This window comes from Nuphar pumila, chromosome 2, assembly GCF_984573655.1.
Source record: "Nuphar pumila chromosome 2, dmNupPumi1.hap1.1, whole genome shotgun sequence".
NCBI classification, from domain to species: domain Eukaryota; kingdom Viridiplantae; phylum Streptophyta; class Magnoliopsida; order Nymphaeales; family Nymphaeaceae; genus Nuphar; species Nuphar pumila.
The window spans coordinates 93,402,759-93,430,580 of record NC_143250.1 but is presented as its reverse complement, the minus strand read 5'-3'; the positions used below and the strand labels follow the sequence as shown (position 1 = coordinate 93,430,580).

Genomic DNA, 27,822 nt, shown 5'->3' with positions numbered 1-27,822 from the left:
TTCCCTTCTTCTCAAATACTGCCTCCAGGTTCCTATGTGATCAGGGCGATGCAATGCCATTACCTATTCCACCTTTTCCTATGGAATAAACTCTCACACTCAGTCACGATATCATTCCTTCAAGCTCTCCTACCTCTCACACTCAGTCACGATATCACGATCCACCTCTGGTATATACTCGAAGATCTCCTCCGGAATCAGAACCTACACTACCTTCTCCCTCAGAAGCAAGTCCTCCAACCACGACTGAAGCATCTATTGTGGATGATGATTTGCCAATAGCTATCAGGAAAGGTAAAAGGCAATGTACCTTACATCCCATTTCTAAGTTTGTTACAGATGCGAGACTTGGGAGTCATATGAAGAAGTTCATCATAGCTCTATCCGCTGAATCTCTACCTCTAGATCACCATCAGGCTGTCCTAGACTCAAAATGGAAAATGGCTATACACGATGAGATGGATGCCTTAGTCTCACGGAATACCTAGGAGTTAGTTACTCCGCCGGAGGATGCTGATATTGTTGGGTGTAAGTGGGTCTACACCATTAAGTACAATTCAGATGGCTCTATTGAACGGTACAAAGTCAGGTTGGTGGCAAAAGGGTATACACAGACATATGGGGTAGACTTCTTTGAAACTTTTTCTCCTGTGGCACGCTTTGGCACTATTCGGCTAGTCATATCTGTGGATGTCCATAATGGTTGGGGCTTATGCCAGTTGGATATAAAGAACGCATTTTTGTATAGTGATTTGTCAGAGACGGTGTATATGCAGCAACCTCCGGATTTCGAGGTTCAGGGGGAGTGTTACAAGGTGTGCAAGTTAAAGAAAGCAATATATGGTCTAAAGCAAAGTCCACGTGCGTGGTTTCAGAAGTTGTTTGAGAGTATGTCCGCTTTCGGTTTTAACAAGTCAGCATCAGACCACTCATTGTTTGTTAAGAAAACTCCCACTGGTGTTGTGATTATGGTTGTGTACGTGGATGATATTATACTTACAGGAAGCAATAAAAAGGATATCTCAGATACCAAAGCTCATCTTCAGAAACACTTCGTTACCAAAGATCTTGGTTCTCTTAGATATTTCTTGGGTATAGAGGTAGCTCGAAGCCGTGAAGGGTTAGTTTTATCTTAGAGGAAGTATGTACTTGATTTGTTACAGGAAACAGGAATGTTAGGAGCCAAACCTGCTAACATTCCAATGGATCCTAAACTTCACTTGTTTGAAGAGGCAGAACCTATTGACATTAGAAGTTTCTGGTCTCTAGTTGGTAAACTCTTGTACGTTACAGTGACAAGACCAGATATTTCTCTAGCTGTGAGCAAGATTAGCCAGTTCATGGATAAACCAACCCAAGTACATTGGCAGGCAGCAGTGATGATTCTTAGGTACTTGAAGTCATCTCCGGGTAAAGGACTACTATACAAATCAAGCTCTTCTCTTGATATAGTTGCCTATTCGGATGCTGACTATGCAGGAGACATTAGTGATAGAAAATCCACTACGGGGTTTTGTGTGTTTATAGGCGGAAATTTAATAAGCTGGAGAAGTAAAAAGCAGACCGTAGTAGCTTGATCGAGTGCTGAGTCAGAATATAGAGCCATGGCCCAAACTGCAGCCGAAATGATATGGGTTAGATCAATTCTCAGAGATCTACATGTACAGACCTCAACGCCGATGGTGATGAGATGTGATAACAGAGCAGCCACTTATATTGCTAATAATCCAATGTTTCATGAGAGGACTAAACACATTGAAGTTGATTATCACTACATAAGAGATCTAGTACAGACAGGTCAAATCTCTACTTGTCACGTTGCTTCAGAGGATCAAGCTGCCGATGTGTTTACTAAACCTCTTGCTAGTGTGGGCTTTCTTAAATGCTGTGACAAGCTGAGCATGATAGATATATATGCTCCAGCTTGAGGGGGAGTGTTAAAGGAAAATATCTTTTTGGTTTTGGGTAGCTTTATGTAATTAGTAATAAGTAGATGGGTTCTTTTAGTAACCTAATTTTGTACTAATTCCTTTAAGTAGGGATTAGGGACTAATGAAACATACGATTACTCTCTCTCTCTCTCTCTCTCTCTCTCTCTCTCTCTCTCTCAGTTACTGTTTAATCAGGAACCCAGCCGACGTTAACAGTATCAACAATAGAAGGAATTTTTTCACGATATAAAAGGGCCGATTTGGTGGATTCAAACTCTGGCCTTAGACCATTCACAAATTGATAGAAATGTTCCATATCGAGTTGCTTTTGGCGAAGCTCGATATCTTCGGCACAATGCCATTTGGGCTCAAGAAAAACCAACTCTTCCCAAAGTTCGGACAACTCATTGTAATATTCTTGAATAGTTTTATCTTTTTGAGTCATTGTCCGAACTTTGTCTTGTAAATTGCACACATGTGCAATATCTTTAAGGGAATACATGTTTTTGAGGTATTCTCAAGCCTTATCGGCATGCTCAAACTTAGCTAGACTAGCGCATTTTTCAATGTCTATGCTATTGATGAGCCATGATATAATTTTTGCATGCTCTATCCTCCACTCTTTTCATTTTTTTTTCATAAGTGACTTAACGCCTTACTCTTCTCTTCCTCCGTTAGAGGAACCTCTTTATCACCCTCTTTCTTGGTAAGAGATAGTTTAGGTTCTGAATCGGAACCATCCACTGTACCCCATAAACCTTTTCCCCAAATGTGGTGCTTCATAATCGAAACCCACATTACATAGTTAGTATCATTTAGCTTCATAGGAATGATGGTGATCTTATCATTGGCATCCATCTTTTACAAGGGTAAGAGAGGAATAGATAGGAGGAGAGAGAGAGGGGAAAAAAGAAAATGAGTAAACACGGGAATAAGAGAGAGGATACAAAACCAAATTTTTTGTAGCACAAGTTCGTCTTTCTTCAAACAAATCTTCTTGAGCCAAGAACAAGGTGATGAAACACCTTTTGTAAATGTGGTATGGAAATCGAGGCGAAATCACTTCAAGATCTAAGGATTCTGTAGCTTTGATACCATGTAATGAAATGGTGGTCTTCAACAAATGCACGAATAACTCACAAACAAGTGTCTATTGGAGACACTACAAGCATGACCCTTGAAAGGGTATAAAAGGAAGAACACTTGAAAAATAAATAATACTTTATTCATGCACAAAATGCTTAAGAAGCATAGTAATTTACATTGAAGGGGTTCACCTCTATATATACAAAAAAGTGGAAGAGAGAGGAGAGCTCATTTTGAGCTCTCCAAAAGAGACGACGTTGGATTCTAGTCCAATGGCTCTTATTATAGCTGTTGGACTAGATTCCAACAGCTATTATTATAGCTGTTGGACTACAGTCCAACAGCTATTTGCACAGTCAAGTTCCAACAGGAACTTGACTGGATCAAATATCTAGTTTCTATTAAACTAGATGCTAAAAAAGAAAATAAAGGAAAATAGAAAAAGAAAATAATAAAAGGAAAAATATAATAATATTAAATAATATATATGTATTACAGTTTACATTTTACCAATAATGTCCATCTGAACTTTAGTTATGGAAAAAGCAAACAGAAGGGACCTCTAGATTGCTAATAATTTCTGGATAAAGACTGTCTGGGGACCTTGGTCTTTGTTTTGAGGATTTGTTTTTCTTTTTGTTTATTTTGACTAGTTGATTCTCGAGATGATATGATTGAACCAATGTTCATCTCTATTTTTGTCTTTTGCTTTCTTCATTTTGTGGTAACAGTTTCTTACTTGACACAGGTGTTGTCACGACCATCTGCGTGCTTTTTGAAACCGATTCCGAATATGTTTCCTGGTACTAATGATGGAGCTGATCTACTCAGTTTCAGGAAGAAAGATCTGATATGGGTAAATTGAATCTGTGTTTCTAGGTGCTAGGTTAACCTTAGTCTTGTAGGTTTGCCTCCTGATTAAGAGAAATTTCCATCAATGTACATGGAAGCTGATTGCTTGCTTATAATGGGTTGCTGAAGCAAATGCATCATAACATTGTCAGGTCTGCCCACCTGCTGCAGACATTATCGAAATTTTCGTATACCTTCAAGAACCTTGCCATGTTTGTCAGCTTCTCTTGACCATTTCACATGGAGCAGATGACTCCTCCTTTCCAGCTACAGTTGATGTCCGAACAGGATGCAGTTTGGATGGGCTTAAGCTCGTGCTTGAGGTGGGTGCTTTTTGGTTGTTTTGATTGCTTTATCCAATCTGTTCTGTCCAAATGGAGGTCATGCTATTGTGTATGAAACTATGTTTCATTATTGTTCCTGTTTAGCTGTATTGCTGTCCTATTTTCGCTTTTCATATTAGTATTAATTACAATACTATGTTCAGGACGTGGATGTGTGAGGTGCAAAGTACTTTAAGGTTGTTAGTTTTGCTGCAATGCAGGGAGTAACTATACCTCAATGTCCAAATGGGACAAATATGGTGATACCCTTGACAGGTGCAATCAACTCAGAGGATATGGCTATTACAGGTGCAGGCGCACGGCTTCAATCTCAACAGAAGTCTTCCAATTCATTGTTGTATAGTTTTGAAGAATTGGAGGGAGAATTGAATTTTCTTACCCGTGTTGTTGCACTTACATTTTATCCTGCAACTTCTAGGAGAATCCCTATCACTCTTGGTGAGGTACAAACCTGAGTTTAATTTTGTTGATTAATTCTTCTTTATTTATTGTCATTATTGCTTATGCTTCTCTGTTCACGTGTTTGGCTAAAAATTGATTGGTATTTGAGAGAGGATGGATGGAAAGGAATTAGGAAATCAGCTATATTCTTTAATCAATGGGTCTGCGTAAGAGAAAATGACCAAATGAATATGATAAACCTAAAAATGCATCATTTGAGAAGAGAAAGGCGGTAACAATAACTGGTGGTCTATGTCACAGGGATTTGGCCAGACAGGTGCCGCACCCGCGTTGACGCGATGCGGGTGCGGCACCCGGTGCGGTCAACCCGACCCTGGGTGCAGTCAACGCACCTAGGGACATTTTGGTCCATTTTTTGGATTTTTTTTTTTAAAAATTGCCCTATGAAATGGGCTGCGGAATTTTTAAAAAAAATCTTGGCAGGGGGGCGCTGCCCCCCTATAACCCCCACCAGGGGCGCCCCCCCCTCTGGACCGCTGACCGCACAGCGGGACCCGTGGACCCCCCTTATATATATATATATATATATATATATATATATATATATATATATATATATATATATATATATATATATATATATATATATTTTGCCGCACCCGCACCCATGTAACATAGCTGGTGGTGATAATATTGGTGGATGTAGTGCTGATCACTATTATGTGGTGGTGGTTGCAAGGAAATGGAATTAAAAAAGGCAATGAATAGTATGATAATGGTGGTGATGATGATGGAGAGAAAATGGTGATTATGATGGTGACGATATGGTAGTGATGAAGGTTAATGATGTATGAAAAAAATGATGATCATGATGTGGTGATGACATTCATACAGATACTAACAATGATGCTGATCAAAGAAAAATGATGATGGCTTTGAGGAAAGTAATGTTTGTTATTAATGATAATATAAATGATTGTGAATATTGTGATAAATAAATGATGGTTAGCTGTATAAAAAGATGATGATGAAGCAGAAAGGGATGGTTAGGTGAAGAGCATGATGATGACAAAGACTGTACTAAGTGTATGTCCAAAACTAGAAAGGGAAGAGTCGTTTTCTTCCCCCTCCCCTCACGTGCACATTCAACACCCCCATCATGTTCATGTGAGATGAAGCGACATATCACAAACTTGTGGTTTATGAACCTTTCGTCATCTAAATACCCTTTCAAAAGAAATTGTGTAGTGTCGTCAAAATTCTAAATAAAGCTGTGAAAAAATAATAAAAAATGAATTAATGTTAAACCGTAGTATCAAAAGTGTCTTGCAAATGGATCTGCAGAAATGGCATCATAATCTCATTGCTTCCCTTATTGTGGGAATTTTTCATCATATGAAGAAAAACAAAAAAAAACTTTTGGGAAATTTCCCTTCCTTTTCTCTTATTTATTTTTAATGTTGTGAATAAAATATGGTTGATTACTTCCTATGTCACATAGACAAGGCGAAATAGGCCATGTACCCATGTTGACACGGTACGGGTACCGGGCACGGCACGGGTAGTGGGCCTGTGGGTTGGGTCAGATCCAACTAAGACCCGACCTGAAACCCACAATCTCTTTTTTTTTCCTATTTTTCCTGTCTAAACCCTCTCCCTTCCCACCCTTGGCAGCAGGAGAGAGAGAGAGAGAGAGAGGTGATGTGAGTGGGGTTAGAGAGAGAGAGAGGGAGGCGGTGGGGTGAGGGTTACAAAGAGAGAATGGAGAGAGGGAGAGAGAGAGGCAGTGGGTGAGGGTTACGAAGAGAGAGAGAGAGATCTTTAAATTACATTTTAGTCTTTTTATATTAAATCATATTCTTTATATATAAATATATATATACATATATATCCTGTGTCGCCATACCTGCATTTTTAAAAATTGCCGTGTCGTACCCGCACCCGTACCCATGTGACAGATTACTTCAAGATGTTGTTTTTGCTCTTGTGAAATTATGTCATATAGTGTTTCTACTTGGTGATATGAGTAATATATCTTTTCACTCATGCAGATTGAGGTACTTGGAGTTGCTCTTCCTTGGAGAGATATATTTGTTAAGAATGGCCCTTATCTGAAGTTTATTGAGATCGAAAAGAAATGTCACAAGAGAACAAACCGATTTTTGACTGATTCAGAAGTCAATGCCTTTGACACTTCATTGTCCAGTCAAAATTCCTCAGTTGTATGCCAGACAAATGGATTATTACCCCATGGATTTGATCTTCTAGGTGGAGATTTTGTATGTCCACAACCTTCTCCCCGACCTGATCTGCAAGGGACTACCGTTCAAGTTGGATCAGGTGATTTGCTTGATTTCTTTGGAGATGGCTTAATTGAACAAAAGGGTTCTGAGCAAGATCAACCTGATCTGCAAGGAACTACCATTCAAGTTGGATCAGGTGATTTGCTTGATTTCTTTGGAGATGGCTTAGTTGAACAGAAGGGTTCTGAGCAAGATTACAAGTCATCTTCTCTGTTGCAAGATCCTGCGTCTGAAAATGAAACTGCAACGCAGCACTATTTGAGTTGTTTCAGAAACCTTTGTGGTCCTAAGATGGTAATAGATGCTAATTCATTGTGTTTATACTCTTGAAGATTTCTTTATCAAGCATCTTTCCTATCTATGATCAAACTATCTTCTTTATATGTTGGAATTTCTAGATTCATTTTGTGGAACCTCTTTACGGTTAAGTGTTTGCTACTAGGAGCAGGTACTTTTGGATTTTCAATATATATTTAGCTGTATTTTGGTAACTAACTGAACATGATTTTGACCTGCAATGTAGAGCACGAACTTGCTTATACAGTTTATTAAACATCTATATAGATGGCAATGACAAGAATCTTACAAGGCAATGGTTCCAAAAATGCTGTCAACAAAATGGGGATGTTGTATTCCACTCCTAGCGAGGGGTGGACTAGACCTGGGCCTGATATAATTGGTTGGCTTTGATATGTCGTAGGCAGAGGACTTGTTCAGGTTGTAATGAAAGAGAAAAATACAAATAGATGCCTCTTATGGGCTTACAAGAACACAATGAACGCATATGGGTCCATACAAAACTCATACACATAAGCCACTTATAGGCTTGAATCACAAGTAAAAATAATGAATATTATTGAGAGATTGGGTTCTTGAGAAAGAAATACCCATCTAAGGGGAAGCACCCCTATATATACACAAAGGAGAGTCAATATAGCTGTAGGGAGCATCCCTACAGCTATAAATATAGCTGTTGGGATCTCCCAACAGCTATATTTGGGCAATAACAATATTGCCCATTACAAAAACAGGAATTTACAAAACAGAAAAGAATAAAGGAAACAAAAAATATACAAAGACATTAGTGGCCCTAATGGGCACAGCCTATACAGTGAAAAGACTGAAATGCCCCTATTAGGTATTACCTATTACAATGATATGAATATACATATATATGTGTGTGTGTGTGTGTGTGTGTACATATATGATCATATACATATATATGATACAATGATACAACTTAACACAGGTCATAAGGTCTGATTCTGAAATTGGGCCTGCTACATGTTGGGTTGGGTCCAGGTCCATGTCGACCATGTTATGTCTATGTTTGCATGTGTGTGTGTTTATCTGTGCATGGGCATGAAAACTCACCCAATCTGTGTTGGTTGAATTGCTGCAATCTTGGGTTATGAAACTATAATACAAACCGATATTGTTTCCTAGCTTTTATCACCTGCCTGTTTTTGTCAAAAGTTATTTCCCTGTGCTTGGTGTCTTATATAGGCTCAGATTTAGGTTAACTGGGTTACATCTAGCTAGTTACTGGATCCAATTTGAACCCGATCACATATTGGACAAAACTGACCCTACAGTTAATTGGGTTGGGTTCAGTGCAACAGTGTCATTAATGGGTTGGTTTGATCCACCTGGCCCACTTTCACCTCTCTCTCTCTCCATGTGTTATTTCATATGTTGTCCAACTTATGAAGAAAGTGTTTATTTAGCTTTCCAGTTTTGTCTGGGGGCAGAAATGCTGTCATGTTTATGGTTTTCATGCTCAGAGCATGTTGCCCTGACCTGACCTATTCTTATTTATTTCCCCATCTCCTCCCTTCATACCTTGTCCTCTATATGTCTGAGTTTTTTCTACTGTCATTATTATTATTATTATCAATAATAATAATGATGATGATGTTATAATAATAATATTATTATTATTATAACTTGATTCTGACCTTTACTCAATTTCAGTAACCTCTTAGCTCCCCAGTTTCCCAGTCAAGTATCTGAAATTATTAGGATGTTGGTTGATCCACCTTGGACCTAACTGTTTATTGACATGGAAAAGACCATTGACTCATTGCAAGCACTCAGTCCTTCACTATGTGATGTATCCTTTATGCAAAATGCAACGTGAGATGTAGATGGCGAATGCAGTAAAATCTTGGGCATGTCTATGATAAATTTAAGTGATTTCCTTTTTTCTTGTGGTCCAATCTGGTGTGAGCTTCTTCTCATTTTGATTTTCATGGTAACTAGTTGTCTTCATTTTTTTTTTACTTTGGAAGATGCAAATGCAGCATGATCACCTTCCAAGATGTCCATGGCCAATCTATGATAAATTTAAGTGCTTTTTGTGGTACAATCTGGTTTCAGATTCCTCTCATTTTGATTTCCATGGTAAATAGTTGTCTTCATTTTTTTCTGCTTTGGATTGTGACGTGTCACGTGCTTTTGGACATTTAATTCTTCAGTCAAGGGTTGAGACCGATATTTATTCAGTTTACAAATCTATTAGCTGACATAGTCAATACGATGGATATGTTACTTTTCAGGCCAGGAAACCAGACTTTTTACAAGCAATGAAACTTGAAATTGAGCGGTTCCGTCTAAATTTATCTGCTGCAGAAAGGGATAGAGCTCTCTTATCCATCGGTGTTGATCCTGCAATGTTAGATCCAAACAAACTAATTAGTCTTTCAGATATGGGTCGATTGTGCAAAGCTGCAAATAGTCTTGCTTTGTTGGGACATACTGTCTTTGAGGACAAGAGTGTAGCTTCCATTGGCCTTGAGGCAGAGGAGGATTGTACTGTAGATTTCTGGAATATAGCTGGAACTGGGGAATCCTGTTTAGGTTCCGGTTGTGAAGTTCGTTTTGATGCACAAAACCGTTTGCAGCCCTCAAAGGTTCCTTTTGCAGGTTCTTTGTTGCTTCTGATGTGTTCTCTTTGTCAAAGAAAGGTATGCAAGGTTTGTGTTGCTGGCAGGGGAAGCACTTTACTTGTAAATACTAATCAAATGGGGGTGACACAGTTCAATGGTTTATGTAGCCCCAGTGGATCTAGCCATGGTGGGCAAAATGATGGAAATTCAGCCAACCATGCCATTATGCTTGATGGCATTTTATGTAGATCATGCTGTCCTGGTATTGTTCTTGATGCATTGGTTTTGGACTATATTAGGGTTCTAAGTAGCTTACGAAGAAGGGCACGGGCAGATGATGCAGCCGTGCAAGCCTTAAGGAAGGTGTTAGATCCTTGTATAAAAGATCATACATATGATGTAAAACACGAACTTGGATATCGGCAAGGTGTTGAACTAAACAAGAAGCAGTTAAAGAATTTACTCAGCCAGGAAGAATCACTCGCTGAATTTCCATCTGCAGCTTTTCTGTATTCGGTAATATTTCAAGCTTAACTGTTGTGGTAGTTTAATTCTGTTGTGAACTAATGATCAATTTCTCCACCATGGATTATGTTTATGTCTTTTTTCTTTCCCAGCTGAATTTTCCTTTTGAGCATTCCAGGGTTTTCCCAGATCTATATTTCTTATGATGTTTTGATGGTGTTGAAATGATTCTCCAATTTAGTTTTTTAAAAGATGTGGTTCTTCAGATGGTTATCATTTTATTTGCTGTACTTTCGATGTATAAATTGCTGTGAATTAGTTGAACCAACTCTCTCTCTCTCTCTCTCTCTCTCTCTCTCTCTCTCTCTCTCTCTCTCTCTCTCTCTCTCTGCAATAGCAGTATATGCTGCTACAATCTCAATATTAGGTAGAGTGCAAGGCAAAATATAACGAAGTTATGTAAACACTTTAAAAAAAATTGTGTCAGAGTATACAAAGAAACGACAAAAAACAATCAAGTAGTGAAAAGGTTAAAAGGAAGTTACTCACGTCTATGACAATGGAAAGAGAAAAGGGAAAAAGAAAGGCAAACCCCGTGTCACAAGTCACAGTGCAACTAATACTATGCATGCAATTAAAATAAAGCCAAATTCAGTAAAGTGTTCTCTCTCTCTCTCTCTCTCACTCTAAACGTAATAACTGGATGATTGCTCATGAGTGATCGTAATCGTTGTTCTTATCATCATTATCTTCTTTCATTCACCCCCACCTCACCCCCCAAAACAAAAAAATCAACATCGTCTTCTTAATCTATCTTATCTCCTAGATCACCCGCATATTGTCTTAAATATCATGCTTTCATCATTTAGCATGCCAGGACCTCTTTAGCCACTTATTTTTAGTATGAAACTGGTTAATGCCAAATTGTTATTTAGGCTTTTTTTATTTCTAAGATTGCCGTTAAATTTTCCTAGAAGGCTTCATTGACTGGAAAACATTGCACTGGTTTCATTGCATGGAAGGCTGGTTGTATTAGTGCTAACAACAAGGCAGTGGTGGCAAGCTAGGTAGACATTGGTGACCCTTGATGGATGGACAGCACCTTGTGATGGAGCATAGATGATGCATTCTTAATGTTGGTGGGGAGCAATTGGTTGATTTTATACTCTGTAACTGTGTAAGGTGTTAAATGCTGCAGGAATGCGAGGAATATGTCATTTAACACTCAAATTTTTAAATATTCAATCTAAGAATCTTGCTTGTCAAATCATACTCCTACAGGTCGGAATGTTAAGTCAAAATTTCGCCCTTGTACTACAAAGTTACAGTTCACCAACATGAGATCGTTGAGTTGTTTATGCTTCAAACAATTTCTTTTCATTGTTTGAATTTTTTCAAAGATACCCGTGTTCCTTTCAAATGCACTTGCACTCCAAGCATGGCTGAAACTCTCGATAGAAAGTGTTGTATGAGCATGTGCTTATGTGCTTATGTTGCAAAGTTTATATCTGCATTCTGTAATTGTTGGTAACTTGTATCTTTAGTTATATTATAATATGACTAAGTGATCAAAATCTTCTGTTTTAGGTGGTTTTATTTCTTTCTGGAATTAGTCACGTATGCAATGAAGTTATTGTTTTCTCATCTTTAAAATCTGTGTCATTTTTTATTGGAATTTCTTAATGAAACATTCTTGCTTGTATAAACTGACAACGTTTTATCTATCACAGTTAGAAATGGCAACAGGATCAGCCCCAGCTTTGTCATTACTTTTGCCACTTGATGTTGGAGCAGCAGGTTCATGTTGGCGAGCTCCACCAAATTCAACGAACATTGAATTTGCAATAGTTCTTGGCACACTTTCCATTGTCTCAGGGGTTATCTTGCTCGTTAGTTCATGTGGCTATTCAACATTCGATGTCCCTATTGTAAGCATCTTTTGAAGAAATTTATGACATACCCTTGTTTGTATACTTACCAATTTTTTGATATTATGATCAAATAGCAATGTATTTGCTGACTTTTTTCATTAGAGTATTTCAGTGCATAAAATAAACATCAAGGATGAAAACTAGAAACAATCACTTCTTTAAATCTATGGTTGATTTCTCCTGATTTTCTATTTTTGTGTTTTTCTCAATATCTGATGTATTTAAGATATTAAAAGCCAGAGCCCTTAAAGGATGGATAGACTAATATAATATTTGACTTAAGGGTATTTTATTTTGTTTCGATTTATGGTGCTCTAGTGACTGTCTTCAAGATGATCATAGGATTCCCATTATTGCCAGCATCATACTCATCATTCCAAAATCCAAGGATGGCCTTTCTTTATGTGATTTTTGTTAATATATATATATATACTTATGTAAACCAAAATACCCTATTTCGGTCTTTTCACTGTAATAGGCATCAGCCTATTAGGGTCTGACCCAGAGTTACCAGAAGCGCCTATGCTTGAGGGGAAGCGCGCTTCCCCGATACGCGCTTCGAAAGCGCGAAACGCGACGCTTCCGAAACGCACGTTGAAGCGCACTTAAGTATTCGGAAGCGCGTACCCCTTTAAAGGGGTACGCGTATCCCTTTAATGGGGTACGAGTGACCTTTATTACTATTTTGCCCTTTTTTTAAAAAAGAAAGAGTTTTTTATTAAGGGCAAAATAGGAATTTTAAAAAACTCGCGAAAAAAAAAACTTAAAAGAGGCCTTAGGGTTTTTTTTTCACGCCTCTTCAGAGTCTCTCTCTTCCTCCCTCTCTCTCAGGATTTTGGCCACCAACCGGCGACCTTCAGAACTTCCGGCGACCTTTTTCGACGTTCGGCGACCTCCACCGACCGACGATGGGGATATTCAGGTACGCGTATCCATTTCCCCTCCATCTCTTCTCTCATCTCTTCTCTCTATCTCCCACGACTCCGATTTTTCCCCCTCCCCCCTTATGTTCAGGTACGCTCTCCTCTCACTCTCTCCATCTCTTCTCTCACGCTCATCGCACGACTGCAACCCCTTCACAAGCCAAGCATGGCGACTCTCGTTCAGACTTTTCAGAGTTTTCTTTTCTTTTATTTTTTTTAAGGCAAGTTGGGGTTAGGCAGAGTCGCAGACCCTAACCATCTCTTAAGCCCCACGCGGTAGAGGGATTCCAGCTTTCAGCTTGGCACAGGACCCGTTTACCACACGGGATACCACCTTGGTGGTAAGCCCTTAGAGTTTTTATGCTGCCAGGGTGCCATTTTTATGAAATTTTCTATTACAAGGGGACATGATATGGGATTAAGTTGGAGTATCCCTATGACATGTTGTAGCAGCAGGTACTGCAGATGGGTATCACGCCATCAGCACATGAGTTGTTGTTGTATTATGAAAATCGTGCTATGTTACATCTCCCCCATTCTAATATAGCATGGAAAGAACAAGCACATTGAAATTATCTGTATTAATTCTTGAAGAGTGAAAAGTTGTGCATCGGTAAATGAATAGTATGGCTAAATTACATGGTGTTAGCATGGTAAAGTTTGTTCATGGTAATATCCTGAGTCAGGATTTGCATATTTCATGTCATATGTAGAATAGCCATCTTTAATCAACCTTTTGCTTCTTAATTTTCCTCAAATTGACATATTCATGTAGAGTATTGGTGTAATTATGTATTAGGAATAAGGGTTAATGCAATATTTTTTTTTATCATTCTTGTAGGTTTTAACTTTTAAGCTATGTCACAGGGATTCGGCTAGGAGGGTGCCGCACCCGCGTCGACGCGACTCGACGCGGGTGCCGCACCGGGTGCGGTCAACTCGATCCTGGGTGCGTTGACCGCACCCAGGATCATTAATGTCCATTTTTAAAAAAAAAAATTGCCCAAATGGGCTTCGAATTTTTTTTAAAAAAACTTTATGCTAGTCTGTCAGCTGCTGACAGACTAGCATAAAGTAAGTTTTTCAGTTTTCAAGCACAGCTGCTGACAACTGCAAAGTTTAAAAAAAAAAACCCGCCTATTCCCCAACCCCCTTTTTAAAAAAAAAAAACCGCCTATTCCCCAACCCCCTATATATATATATATATATATATATATATATATATATATATATATATATATATATATATATATATATATATATATATATATATATATATATATATATATATATTACTTATTACATTTTTGCCCCTGCCGCACCCCCGCACCCGGGTTTTCGGAAGTGCCGAATCCCCGCACCCGCACCCGCACCCGCACCCATGTGACATAGCTTTTAAATCATTTTGACGAGTGCTTGAATCCTGATCAGATTGATTGGATCACTGTTATTATTCTTTTACTGTTGGATATATATGGATTATTGATTTATTGTTTTCAATTTCAAAGTCAATGAAAAACATGTTCTGCCTCCACAATTTGTCTTATGGTTTCATTATGGTGTTTGATCTTGCAGACTTTCATTCTCTCCTTGATCTCTTGAAGTGATTTTGCTTTATGTGAATTCTGAACTTACATGTTGATCAAGTGTACCAAGCATTATAAAAGAAACAAAAGAGATACTTATAAGTATAAATTAATATATAAAAATATATATTATAGGAAAATTATTGAATTCATATTATAAAAATATATAAGCTATAATATAAAAACATATTATACAAAGTGTATACCAAGCATGATTGAGCTTATCATCCCTATTAAGTATGAATTCTTTGATATACCAAGCGTGGGCACACCCAGGCTTGGCTCATTTACTCTATCAGAAGAGTGGGGCAACTAGTATGCTGCAGTTAGTTGTTTAAAATTTTAAATAAATATCATTATTACTAGAAACAGTCGGCCAATATGAATTTTGTTTTTCTTCGTTGTTATGTTATCTTTCTTTAACATTTTTTCATAAATGCAAACTTTTGAAAGAACTTTTTTTTTTAAATTTTGTCTGCTTTATCATAGTATATTATAGAATCATAGATCTTTCACCTCCTTAAATGATGTTTATTTATTTGTTTTAGTAATTGGTAAATTATGAGTAATGATTTGTGTTCTTCACTCTCCATCCTTTGTTGTTAATAATAGCCTTTTTAAAGTGTTTTAGGTTGATTCTAGGTTGATTCTTATACTTTTATGATGCAGGTATATGTGCATGTTCTTTGCTTCATTAATGACCATCCCAAGCTATGATCACGATAATTATGATGACGATGATGATTCTTTGTACAATTTGGAGCATGAATCATCTAGTGGTGTTGGGAAGGGTAAGAGGTCTTCTGCTTGTCCATATCAGTTTGAGGATAGAAACGAAGATTGTTTTGATGAGGAAGATTAAAGAAGAATATGACTTGGATGACTACTATTCTGAAGATGACCAAGATGATGAACCACCTAGCATGCATAAAACAACAGTGCTATGGCGCCATGTATTGAAACAAAAGAAGAGTGGGCAAGGAAAGCAAGGTGGAACCCAGGTTTTTATGTGCAGACACTGCAAAAATATTTATCATGGGTCATATACTCGAGTTTTTGCACATCTTATGGGATCTCTAAAGGGACAAAGTGTTGGGATTTCCTTTTATCCTGTAGTTGCAAAAAATGCAGAATTGGCAAAAAAAATTAAGAGGCAAGTTCGACGAGTGGAGGTTTCATCAAGTGCATTTGAGTTGAGGAGATCAGGAATTGATAATCCGAAGAAGCCTATTAGTATAACTACATCATCTAGTTGAAGCCGAAAAACAGTTGATATTCGTGATACCTTTAAAAAGGTAGAAAGAGATGATGTAGATCACAAAATTATCAGATTTTTGTGTGCAAATGGCATACCTTTCAATGTGCTTCGATCACCATATTGGGAAGAGATGATATCTGCAGTTAGTAAAGTGCCTGGATATAAACCCCCATCATATGAAAAAGCGCGAACAACATTGCTTGACAGTGAGAAAAAGTGTGTTCACAGAGAGTTAAATGAATTTCGAGAAAAGTTTGAGGAGTTTGGAGTTTTCATTGTCTCAGACGGTTGGACAAATATCAAGAACAAACACTTGATAAATATACTTGCATCAAACTGTTTTGGCTTGATGCTCTTATATGCAAGCGATTTTTCTAATGTGCAACAGTCAGTTACAAACATTGCCGAGTTTTTTAAGACAGGGGCCTTCTAATGTAGTGCAAGTGATTACAGACAATACAGCAAATTGCAAGTTAGCAGGTGAAAAATTAAAACAAATGTATAAGTATATTTTTTGGTCACCTTGTGTTGTGCATACACTTAATTTGATCTTCAAGGATTTGGCACATGAGTTTCATTGGTTAAGAGAAACATATTTGCAGAGTTAAGAAATTGTGAAGTATATTACAAATCATTCAAAAGCACTAGCAATCTTTAGAAGCAATGAAAAATTAGAGTTAATAAAGATTGCAAAAACAAGGTTCGCTTCACATTATACTACTTTGAAGCACTTGCTTGATGTGAGGGAGAGCTTGAGGCTCACAGTAATTTCAGATAGATGGAGCGAATGGAAGCAATCATGCACGGATGAAACTATGAAAAAAAGGGTTGTTACAACAGAAACAATTGTTCTTGATGAAGAATATTGGGATTTTGTTCGTTTAGCATTATTGATTACAAAACCCATCTATAAGATGATTAAATTTTGTAATCAGGAAGGCCCTATAATTGGTGAAGTGTATGAAGGCATGGACAACATGTTGGGAGAAATTAAAGACAATCTAAAAGGACAACCAGATTTGTTTGAAAACATTCATAAGATTGTCTCAAATAGATGGGATAGAATGAATGTGCCTCTCCACAGTCTAGCCCACATGCTTACTCCAAAATATTACGAGTCAGAGTATCTCAAGATCCCAGCAGCAGCAGGAGTCAAACGAGTTTCTCCTGGTAAACATTTTATTCTATCTATTTAATAAAGTTTAAAGTTTAATGATTTAATTATTTTTTTATTTCATTTGCATTTTCTTGTTATAGTTACTAAACATTTTTTTTTGCAGAAAAGGATAATGATATCTTAGATGGTGCAATGCTCGCGCTTGAAGTGATATCTGCTGGAAACGAAGAGCTCCCTACACTTTATAGGTCACAACTTGTGGCTTTTGCATCAAGAAGTGGAAGATTTAGCCGAAATACAGTAAGAATAGATGCATTGAATCCTACAATGTCGGTGCTTAATTGGTGGCGTTTTTATGGTGGTGATGCACCTGAGTTGAGAGCATTAGCCATTAAGATTTTATCTCAACCTATTAGCACATCTTCTGCAGAAAGAGTATGTAGCACCTATAGTTACATTCACAATGTTAAAAGAAATAGGTTCAATGAAGATCGTGTTGATACCTTGGTGTATATTCATTCCAATCTTCGATTGATTAACAAGTATGATTAAATCATGTTGTACTTTTGTTTTGGTATTTTTTTTCTCTTTTTCTATCATTGATTATTTATTACCATTCATATTTTATATTCTTGTTATGAAAAGGTGTAACAATCGCTAAAAGGAAGGACCTAGTCGAAAATGGGATATCAATCCAGAACTTCCTATTGTAGAAGAAAATACGTTGAGATTAGAGGACATGCGTTGGAGAGATTTGGATGATAGTGCACAACAATCAAGCACTATTTCCAAATCCAAACATAAAGATGCACAACCAAGAACTCAATTACCTCCAATAATCATACTTACAAATGAAGTTGAAGAGGATACAAATCAATCCAATAGAGCTAGTAGAACTGCAGATATACAAGAGCGACTATCAGTTCCGCATGGTCGGATTGATCGTTTCTTTAGCCAGAGACCTAGGCAAGGTATGTTGATATTGTGTTTTTTATATTTTAAATTATGGTTTTTAAACATTTTAATTTTTTAACGTATTCATTATAGGAAATGAAGGAAGGAGCAGAAGACATGGTCGTGGAGGACAAGAAGCACGTGATGATGCAGAAAGTTCGCGATCTATTGCTGACTTGAAGGGGAAGAGAAAGATGACAGATTAATAAACTCTTGAATTATTAATTTTTTTTTATGATGTAGTTGAAGTAGTCCAACTTAAAAACTTTTATGTTACTTTTTTGTCATGGTCTTGTAATCTTTTTTTTGTATACTTTTATTTTGAATCTTGCATGATGAAGTGAAGTAGTGGATTATGTTAATTTTAAGTTTAGAGTTTAGAACTTTGTAGCTTATAATTTACAATTTAGAAATTTATATCTTAAAAATTTAACCATATCTCTATGTAATCTTTGAGTTTATTGATTTCTCGTTTTCTATGTTGCAGGGATGACAAGATTTACAACATCAAATAATAAGTCATTTGATTCTTTCGTTGAAAAAGGTACGTTTTTTAATCAAATTTATTTATTTTCTTAATGCATTATTTAGTGTTTGCATGCATTTGTTAAATGGTTGCAACAAGAATGTGGATTATGATCTTCTCTTGATGTATGATTTTTTAAATGCTTGACAGTTGCAATATGATGCATTTGTTAGATAATTACAACTTATATTATTTATTGTCTATATACATGTTTTATTTTGTCAATGATGACATAAATCTTAATTTTTGATAAAATAAAAATATATAATTACATTTTCGCTTCTTTTTCGATTTTTATTAGCTTCTCTTTCGATTCTTATTCGCTTCCCTTTCGCTTCTCACTTGAATCTTATGTCGCTTCCTTCTTCACTTCTTAGGTCGCTTTCAGTTCGCTCCCTAGGTCGCTTTCGAGACGCTTCCTAGGTCGCTTCCGAGACGCTTCCTGGTTCGATCCTAAGTTATCCCGCCCTTCCCGCTTCCTAAAATTTTAGAAGTGCCTCGCTTCCCGCTTCCGCTTCCCGTATCGCTTCCCGCTCCCGCTTCCTCGATTGGCAACTCTGGTGCAGCCCAACAGCCACTTGGAGCTGCCCCCTTTGTGTCCCCTTGTATTATAAATATGCCTTCAAGGGCTTTGTATATTTTACTCTTCTAAGAGCTCTCCTATGCAATAACAAAGCTATTTTTGACTCTTACGAAGGTGGTGCGGTTTATTCAATCAAGTGTTTTACTTGATTGAAGTGTGTTTTTGCATGTCCATAAGCGACATATTTTGGATTTAGTCCATTTCATTACAATTTTAATAGTTGGTTGTTTGCTGCAACATTTTGGACCTACCATGAAGGCCTTTTTTCTCATTAAATTGTTATTGTAATATTGTGTATTTTCATACTTAGTCATTTTCTGGTTTTTTGAAAATTTGGCTAAGTCTGGGAGAAAAATGTTTGAACCACGATATTAAACCAATGCTTTTGAGTCTGGGCTTGGCCCAGGTCTCATCAGCTAGGTCTAAATGAGTCATTTAAAATGTAAGAAAAACATTTATTTTCGACTTTGAAATTCAAGCAAAAATCGAGTTAATTTCGGGCAAAATTCATAATTTATATTCATGTAATATACCGTTGGATGCATCTCAGAATGTCGAGCGCAACGATATGTTACTTTTCTGAATTTGAGTTCCGGTTGGCCCAGAAATCACGTTTTTCAAAAAAGGAGCAGTTTGTCGGTTTGGATTGGACGGGATCCAATGCTTATGATCCAAATTAATGTGGATTTGGACCTTATCCAAGACCCATGTTAATCTTGATTTGATCCAGATCATAATCCAATTTCGTTTTGGATATAGATTTGGATTTTGGATCCGGACCCATATCAAAATCCATGTCCAATGAAAATCTAGCTTTAAATTCAGTTTAAAGCTTTAAATTAAAGTTAGATGGAGTTAAGAAGACTCCTAAAGTAATTAAACTAACTTTGGAATTTCGAAAATATTTAATTAATTAATTAATAAATAATAATTAAATAAATAATTAAATATTTTTTATCAATTTTGAATTTTAATTATATGAATGATTAGGACTTCTTAAAAGAGTCCTTGTACATGCCTTAGAGGGCTAAAGAAAGTTTTAGAAAGAATTATAAAGCAAATTGGAAACTTTGAAAAAAAGTCAAAATAAGAGAGTGTTGGAAAATTTTAGAAAGGAAAAGAGAGTTTCCTCAAAAGGGATAAAGAAGGGGGGGGAGTCGTCACCCCCTCTCTTGTCTATTTAAGAGAAAAAAAAAGAGGAAAGAAAGAAAGAGAAAAAAAGGAGACAGAAGGAAAAGAGAAAGAAAGAAAGGAGAAAGGGGAGGAAAAGAGAGGAAGAAGGGGAGAAGGAGACCTTCCTCTCTAGCCATCCAACACTTTTCACCATTTATTTTTTTGTTCTCTTCGATTCACGAAAAGGTACGGGTCTTCTCTCTTTATTTAATTGAGAAATCGAGTGTAGATGGGTTTTCCATGCATGATTTAGATGAACATCCATGGAAAAAGAGTAGATCTATATGTCTACTCTAAAATATATGAAAGAGGATTTATGGATCCTCTTCCATGGGTTTATTTTTTTATTTTTATTCACCTCTTCAAAAAGAAATTTCTGTGTATGTTTATTTTTATGAAAAACAGAATTTTTATTGCTAATAAAAGCATGATTTAGAGTTGTTTTCGATAAAAATCAATTTCCATAGATGTATTTTTTATTCTCTTTATCTTTTCAAAGTAAAATTTTGTACATAACTATTTTTATGCTAAAACAGAATTTATTTCATGATAAAATTTAGTTTGTTAAGTGTTTACATTATGCTATTGTCGATTTTGACGGATGAGCCATGATATGTATTGTTAGAAGCATGTAAAGGAGCAATAAAATATTGAGTATACATGTAATTTTCGTTGAAAGCGTGCATAATGGGGTATGATTCAAAACATATTTTAATGAAGTAGCATGCTCATGCTTGCATGTTAGTTCCGGTACATGCGTAATACATATGCTTGAAGGCATGTATGCAAATAAATGCATGCATAGATCCTGAAATCTGGATGTGTTTGTAAGAAGAAAAAGAAAAATTTTATTTTAAAAAGTTTTATGGAGGCTTTCTGTTCTGTCCGGCCAGATCTGGCCGTGAGATCTGGCCAGACTGTTTTGTGTTGTCAGGCCTGTTTTTTGACAGGCCTGATTTGTTACTGCAAGGCCCAGCCGAGTGGCTCGGCCTGGGCAGCATATTTTTTTACAAAAAAAAAGGGGCTGTAAGGCGGGTCTGGTCAGCAGACCAGCCGAGTGGCTCGACTGGCTAAGCGTGACCAGACCTGGCCACGCACTGTCAAGGCAGCCGGCCCAGCTGAACCAGAATAGTTGGCCCGGTCTGCCAGGCTTTTGGAGCCCAGCCGAGTGGGCTCGGCTGGACAGGATTTTTTTTTATTTTTTTTTAAGTATATGTTGTGTTTAGTGGGTTGAAGGTGTAACCTCTCTTGACCTGAATGTTGAAGTTACCTGTGTAACAAAATATTCAGATTTTTATAATGGTTGTATGCTCAGTTCATGCATAAGGGCCAACTTAAATACTTGATCTTTCAGTGATGCTCATGATTATGGAAATCTGGAAACAAGTTCAGTTGTGAATGAAAGTTTCCAGATTTCTCTAAATGTGGTTGTTTAAAACCCTTATATAGGTTAATGAATGGAATTCTTCATATGCTTTGACATGTCATGACATGCTTACACCATATGTTATTTCAAGTTTGTTCCTAGTGCATGTGCACACATAAAGTGAATGGGTCCGATTATGTAATTAGATTTTCAGATTTGGTTAAGTACATGCATTATGATTTTTATACATGCTAAGGACGGGATTCTTTCACATGTTTTAACCCGCTATGACATGTGTTAGCAATATGTTATTGTAAGATTGTTTTAGCTGCATAAACACACACGTGATAAATATATTTTTAGCTTGCACAAAATGTTATGTATGGTCACACGTGTAATGAGATTGATTCATGAATGTTCACATGCTTAATTGAATTGATTCGTGATTAAAAGCATGCACTGGTTCACATGTTTACTTGAATTGGTTCATGAATGGAAGCATGCTTTGGGTATGGTTACATGAATGCATTCATCTGAATATGAATACATGCTTAAGGATATAGTCATTGGCATCCATGATTGTGCATTGGAAAGCTTGTGACACGTAATGAATGCATTAGTATATTCCTAATGATTTTTGCATATGAATGCATGGATGATCAAAGTGGATCATCACGGGCAGTGGAATGCCTTGAGCCGGTATACTCCTTACTTTACTTGTTTATGCACTGCGAAAATCTCATTTGATATTGTGATTCTAATTGCACTGTTCTATTGATGCCACAGATGGACCGTGAAGAGCTTCGCATGTGGATATGCGAACTTATGTTATTAATTTTGCATGGTGAATTGCAAATAATGAAAATTGATATTAATAACAAGATAAATAAAGAGAATGGTGTAATTTACGTCCCCGTGAGGATACAAAAATTATGTGTGTGTTGTTGTGCCCTTAAACCCGATACTGAGGTTCTTCTCCTGGTCACGGTTTTATGGAGTTTCCGCCACTTTACCTAGGGGTGGTGTGTAAACACAACTGTTCTTTTGGTATACCAAGAAAAGTTACACTTGTGGATGGGTGGTCCCTAGTGTTCCGATATTAGATGGGTGGTTTAATGTTTCAAAGACTGTTTCGATCGAGGGTTAAGTTTGAAACCCAGTAATAAAATACAACTTGTGTGCTAAGTTACCCTAGGAACCCAACTTGACCTCAGAAATTCTTACTCGTTTGGAGTATCTGCGGGCAATGGTAATAATAAAAAGTATAACGTAAATGTCTGTACATTCTAATAGGAGCATGCATATGAAAAAGAACTTGATTAAAGATAATAAACTACTCATGCATGTGCACTGAGATCATGTATTTTTCTGTTATGCATTAGATCATGCATAATTACTTACTTTGTTACTTGTCCTGTATATTAATCCTATCTGTATTTTTTATGTTCATTTGTTTCATTAGAGGGATTCGTACGTAAAAAAAATTGGATTCTGACACTCTGCTTTTGGTGTTTTTCGCAACCTCAGATGTTCTGTGAGGCGACTTGCTCATGAGAGGAGCTACGAGGGAATCACATGACTGTTTGACAGACTTCTATGGACAGCGGGACTCTTTCTTTTTATTCTCCTTTTTGTGCTCTGATGTTCTTATTTATTTGTCTCATGACTCTATCATTTCTTAATTAATAAAAGTGATGCAGTTTGGGTTTGGATTGAAAGATGGGGTGTAAGATCCCTTGTGTTGTGTCGAGTTTCCTAGTTGTGGTGGAATTATAAAGGCTCCGGGTCTCTGGAAAGATTTCCGCAATTGATTTAAAAAAACAAAATCCACACTTTTTCTTGGGTATAAGTTGGGGTCGTTACAGTTATGTAGGTCTCTATGTTGTTAGTTGGATTGATCCCAACTAAGGAAAAAGGGTAAGAAAAGTGTTGTGAACTGCTGGCTTTTGAAGAACTTACTCTGGAATATATTTCAACATATACAAGCACAAATAACTAATGCTAATTTAGTAAGAAATGAAAAAAGTGCCTTTAGAAACAGGATAAGTTTAAGATGAATATGCTTGTATCCTTGGTATCCAACCAAAGGGATCTCTATGGATAAAATGCTACATGCCCTGTTGATTTTCCATTTTCAGAGAAAAACACAGATTTCATGGTGGTCAAAACCATATTTTTCATTGTACCTTGTCCATCAACCTTATATTTTCAGTGTAGGCTTTGAGCCATCTAGATCTCTACCATATTTCAATTTGTCAACAGCATGTGATTCCTACAATATGGAATGTACTTTTCGTTCTTTCTCAATAGATGTATTTTTGTTTATTTGAAATTTAAAAGGGGTAGGCTTACTAATCTATGTGTGTCTGTCTGTCAGTTACTCGACTCTGTGGCCCAACAGGGTGATAGACTCTGGTGGAGGTCTCGACCACCAAACTGGTCTGATTGATATTCTTCTTTGTAAAAGGAGGGGGCCTTAATTCCCCCATCTCTGTTATGGAAAAAAAGGAAACAATCTTAAATGTTGCTGTCTATGTCACACGGACTTGGCTATAAGGCCGACCTACCTGCGTTGACACGCCCCGACACGGGGCGGACACGGTCAACCAAGTATCAGACTCGGTCAACGCACTGGGGCCGAGTCTGTCCACATTTTGGACTCGGTCAACTTTGACTGAGTCTATTTTTGTCCATTTTTAGGGAAAAAGACGTATAAAAACTAAAAATCTCTCTCTCTCTCTCTCTCTCTCTCTCTCTCTCTCTCTCTCTCTCTCTCTCTCTCTCTATATATATATATATATATATATATATATAGATATATATATATAGTTGTGTTCCCTAATGGGCACAACTTTGACCGAGTCTTATTATTGTTATATATATTTTTTTAAATATATATAGCCGTGTCCCCGTGTCCAAAATTTTTGAAATTGCTCCGCACCCGTGTCGCACCCGTACCCGTACCCGCACCCGCACCCATGTGACATAGGTTGCAGTTAACCATGAGAAGAGCATCCAATTCCATCCAGTAGTAATCTATCCAAGATTTGTTTGTGACTGTGTGCAATATGCTTATGCAAATGTGCTTATATGTCCGTCAGTATGCGCACACGTGTGTACATGTGTTTGGCCAGTGTTCACATCATAGTGAGAGCTATACTTTTCTGGCATTTGTGCATTTGTTTTTGCTGTTATTTGAATCCCCTCTCTAGGAAGTGAAGAGTGCATTTTAGGCTATGTTTGGGATCCTTGCAATGGGACGGAAACATGGTTTTAGTGTGTTGCCAAAATATTGTTTTGCCAATGTGTGATGTTGAGAGATGGAGTTGCCAAAAACATCCTCTCGAGAAAGATGTTGAAATGTGGTGTTGGGCCTGCCAACACCAGTTCCAACGCATTGTTTCAGCAACGCACTGCTCCCAAACAGCAAGAGAGTATGGGAGCATGGCGGAAATCTCAACATGATGGCCGATTGAAGGCTCCCAGATATAGCCTTCGTGAAAATGTATACATCTTAGATGGTTTTGAAAGTGAAAAATGTAGGTCTCTACAGAAGCCCCTTCAAATATCATGAAACTGCTCCTTGTAGAGGGATATTTGATTTGAGAAAAATGTGACATTCTCACAAACGTGTGGATATTGATATCAATGTCTATATGGTCTATAAACTGCCATACATAAGGTGATTATTACTATCTAGCAGACTTCAATAATTTTGTTTTTTCACCTGAACTTGAGTTTAAGATTTTTAGATTTTGATTCTCTTATTCTCCAGTATAAAACTGCCATGCCCCTCTTACCTGCCACTGCTTGATTTTTCGTTGGATGGCTTGTTGGTTGTGTCCAATGAAGTTAGCTGATAAATGCTGAGTTTGCTTTCACAGGTTCAGATATGGGCTAGCAATAAGGTCAATAAAGAAGAAAGATCTTGTTTGGGAATATGGGATATTGCATCCCTAATTGCTTCATCAGAATTATATGGACCAGAAAATAGCAATGTACAAAAAGATGTACCTAGACATGTGAGATTCACTTTCCGCAATCCTGTTCAGTGTCGTATCATTTGGATGCAGCTAAGTCTTCGCCCCGTTAGCTCAAGTTCTGTTAGTCTAGAGAAAGGATTTGGTGAACTTTCTTTGCAAGACACCAGTATGCCGAGTGGAAGCAATGAATATGCTCCCTGTATTCATGCAAGAAGGATTTTGGTAACAGGGACCCTTGTTGAAAAAGATTCTGCACGTGAAACCTCATTTCAAGGCTCTGACAAGATGAGTCAAAAAACTTGGTTGGATAGACCACCACAGTTGGGTCGGTTCAAAGTATGACATGATTTTGGATGGAAAATTATTTCCCAATTCCCATATGTAGACTATGATTTTCTATCACAAAGATAATTCTTATGTGCGCTTTCTCTGAATTTGTTGCAGATTCCTGTTGAGACTGAACGGTTAACAGACAATGATTGCATATTGGAACAATATTTATCACCTAGTGCACCTGGCGTGGCTGGATTTCGTATTGATGCCTTAAGTGTGATAAGACCTCGTGTATCCCATTCACCTACTCCTTTGGATATGAACATCTGTGACCAGCCTCTAACATGTATAGAAGACAGGCACATCACTACTGCAGTTTTGTTTATTCAAGTATCTGTTATCCAGGTGCATGAATAACTATTCTATTTACATGCTTAGTGCATTTGGTTAGCTTGTGCCTTTTGTGGTTATATGGTTTTGTATATTCCTTTTGTAGATGTGCTTTTCTGATACACCTATACCTGAGAAAAAATTCAGAATCAAGTTAATATTCAGATTTCCCCATGACCATTATTTTAAGGAGGAGATACTGCAGGTTTTATCCCATGTCATTATGAGCTTGACAGATAAAGCCCATTGATTTGATTATTCCCCATGACACCTATACTTAAGAATATTCCGATTTCCCCATGGCCATTATTTTAAGGAGACACTGCACGTTTTATCCCATATCGTTAAGAGCTTGTGCAACTATTAATGGATGGCACCATTGCCTTGGTCAGAAATTGGTGGTCTTAGGTTGCAGATCCTGTGGTCTCCCTTTTGCCTGCTACAGGGTTTGGTCCAATCTATGTTGCCTTGTTATATGTGAAAACCTGGTCTGATAATCTTTACTTTTCTACAGGACCAAAACAATGAAGTCACAGTTGGGGAATATCGGTTGCCCGAGTTGCAGGCAGGCACGCCCATGTACTTTGACTTTCCGAGGCCGATACAAGCTCAAAGGATTACTTTCAGGCTGCTTGGTGACGTTGCTGCATTTGCTGATGATCCAGCAGAGCAAGATGACTCTGTTGCCGGAGGTGTACCATTGGCATCCGGGCTGACTCTGAATAATAGGATCAAAATATATTATTATGCTGAGCCTTATGAGCTTGGGAAGTGGACAAGTCTTTCTGCCGTTTAATTGTTTTTTATGGTTAGTTCAGATCTCTGGCATGCTCTCAGGTGGTCGCACTTCTGCTTGTGTAATTTTCTAATTTAAATAGGACTGAGATTATTGATGTTCTGATGTATAATTCAATACCTCTGAATCATATAATAAAGAAAAAAAATTGTGCATTTGGTATAGATGAGTTGTTGGATGGTTTAGGTTGCACTATCATAACCGAGGGTATCTTGGGTTCAAATTTTGACTGTTTTTTTTTTTCATGCAAATTAATTGTTTTTGTGACAGATGCCATCTGCTGGTTAAAAGTTAGCTGATTCAGTTCAAAATTGGAATCGGCCGTTTCCCTAAATCGTTTTGAAAATCGATTCAGGGCTGATAACGATTCTAACATTGATCAAGCTTCAAAAATCATATTTTCCATTGAAAAATACAATCTAAATGTCCATTGTTAGCAAATGAAGCATGTCTAACACATCTGCAAGGTTGGATTTGCCAAAACACAAAAAAAATGCTGTCAACAAAAAGTTGCATATTTGTGGTTCACAAGGTTCATTTTCCCTAGCTTTTGTCGCTGACTATAAGGTTTAAGTACAAATGGATAAAGATAAAAAGGTTGAGGAAAAAAAAAAGAGAAGCATAAAGTCCCAAGATGGCTAAACGTATAAAGAGAAAAAGAAAATAATAAAAATAGTGACGAGATACATTTT

The 27,822-nt window shown here is 37.2% G+C and overlaps 1 protein-coding gene across 1 annotated transcript in view; it reads left to right on the top strand.

Moving 5' to 3' along the window:
- LOC149846158 (putative phosphoinositide phosphatase SAC9) overlaps positions 1-27,280 on the top strand; it is a 59,643-nt gene extending 32,363 nt beyond the window's left edge. Inside the window, exons 5-13 of the mRNA XM_089990549.1 lie at positions 3,766-3,873; positions 4,022-4,192; positions 4,414-4,656; positions 6,667-7,212; positions 9,477-10,322; positions 12,002-12,199; positions 25,573-26,007; positions 26,116-26,349; positions 26,849-27,280. Coding sequence (XP_089846675.1) covers positions 3,766-3,873; positions 4,022-4,192; positions 4,414-4,656; positions 6,667-7,212; positions 9,477-10,322; positions 12,002-12,199; positions 25,573-26,007; positions 26,116-26,349; positions 26,849-27,130 — 3,063 coding nt within the window. The 3' untranslated portion in view covers positions 27,131-27,280. The remainder of the gene's footprint in view (positions 1-3,765; positions 3,874-4,021; positions 4,193-4,413; positions 4,657-6,666; positions 7,213-9,476; positions 10,323-12,001; positions 12,200-25,572; positions 26,008-26,115; positions 26,350-26,848) is intronic.
- The last annotated feature ends 542 nt before the right edge of the window (positions 27,281-27,822 follow it).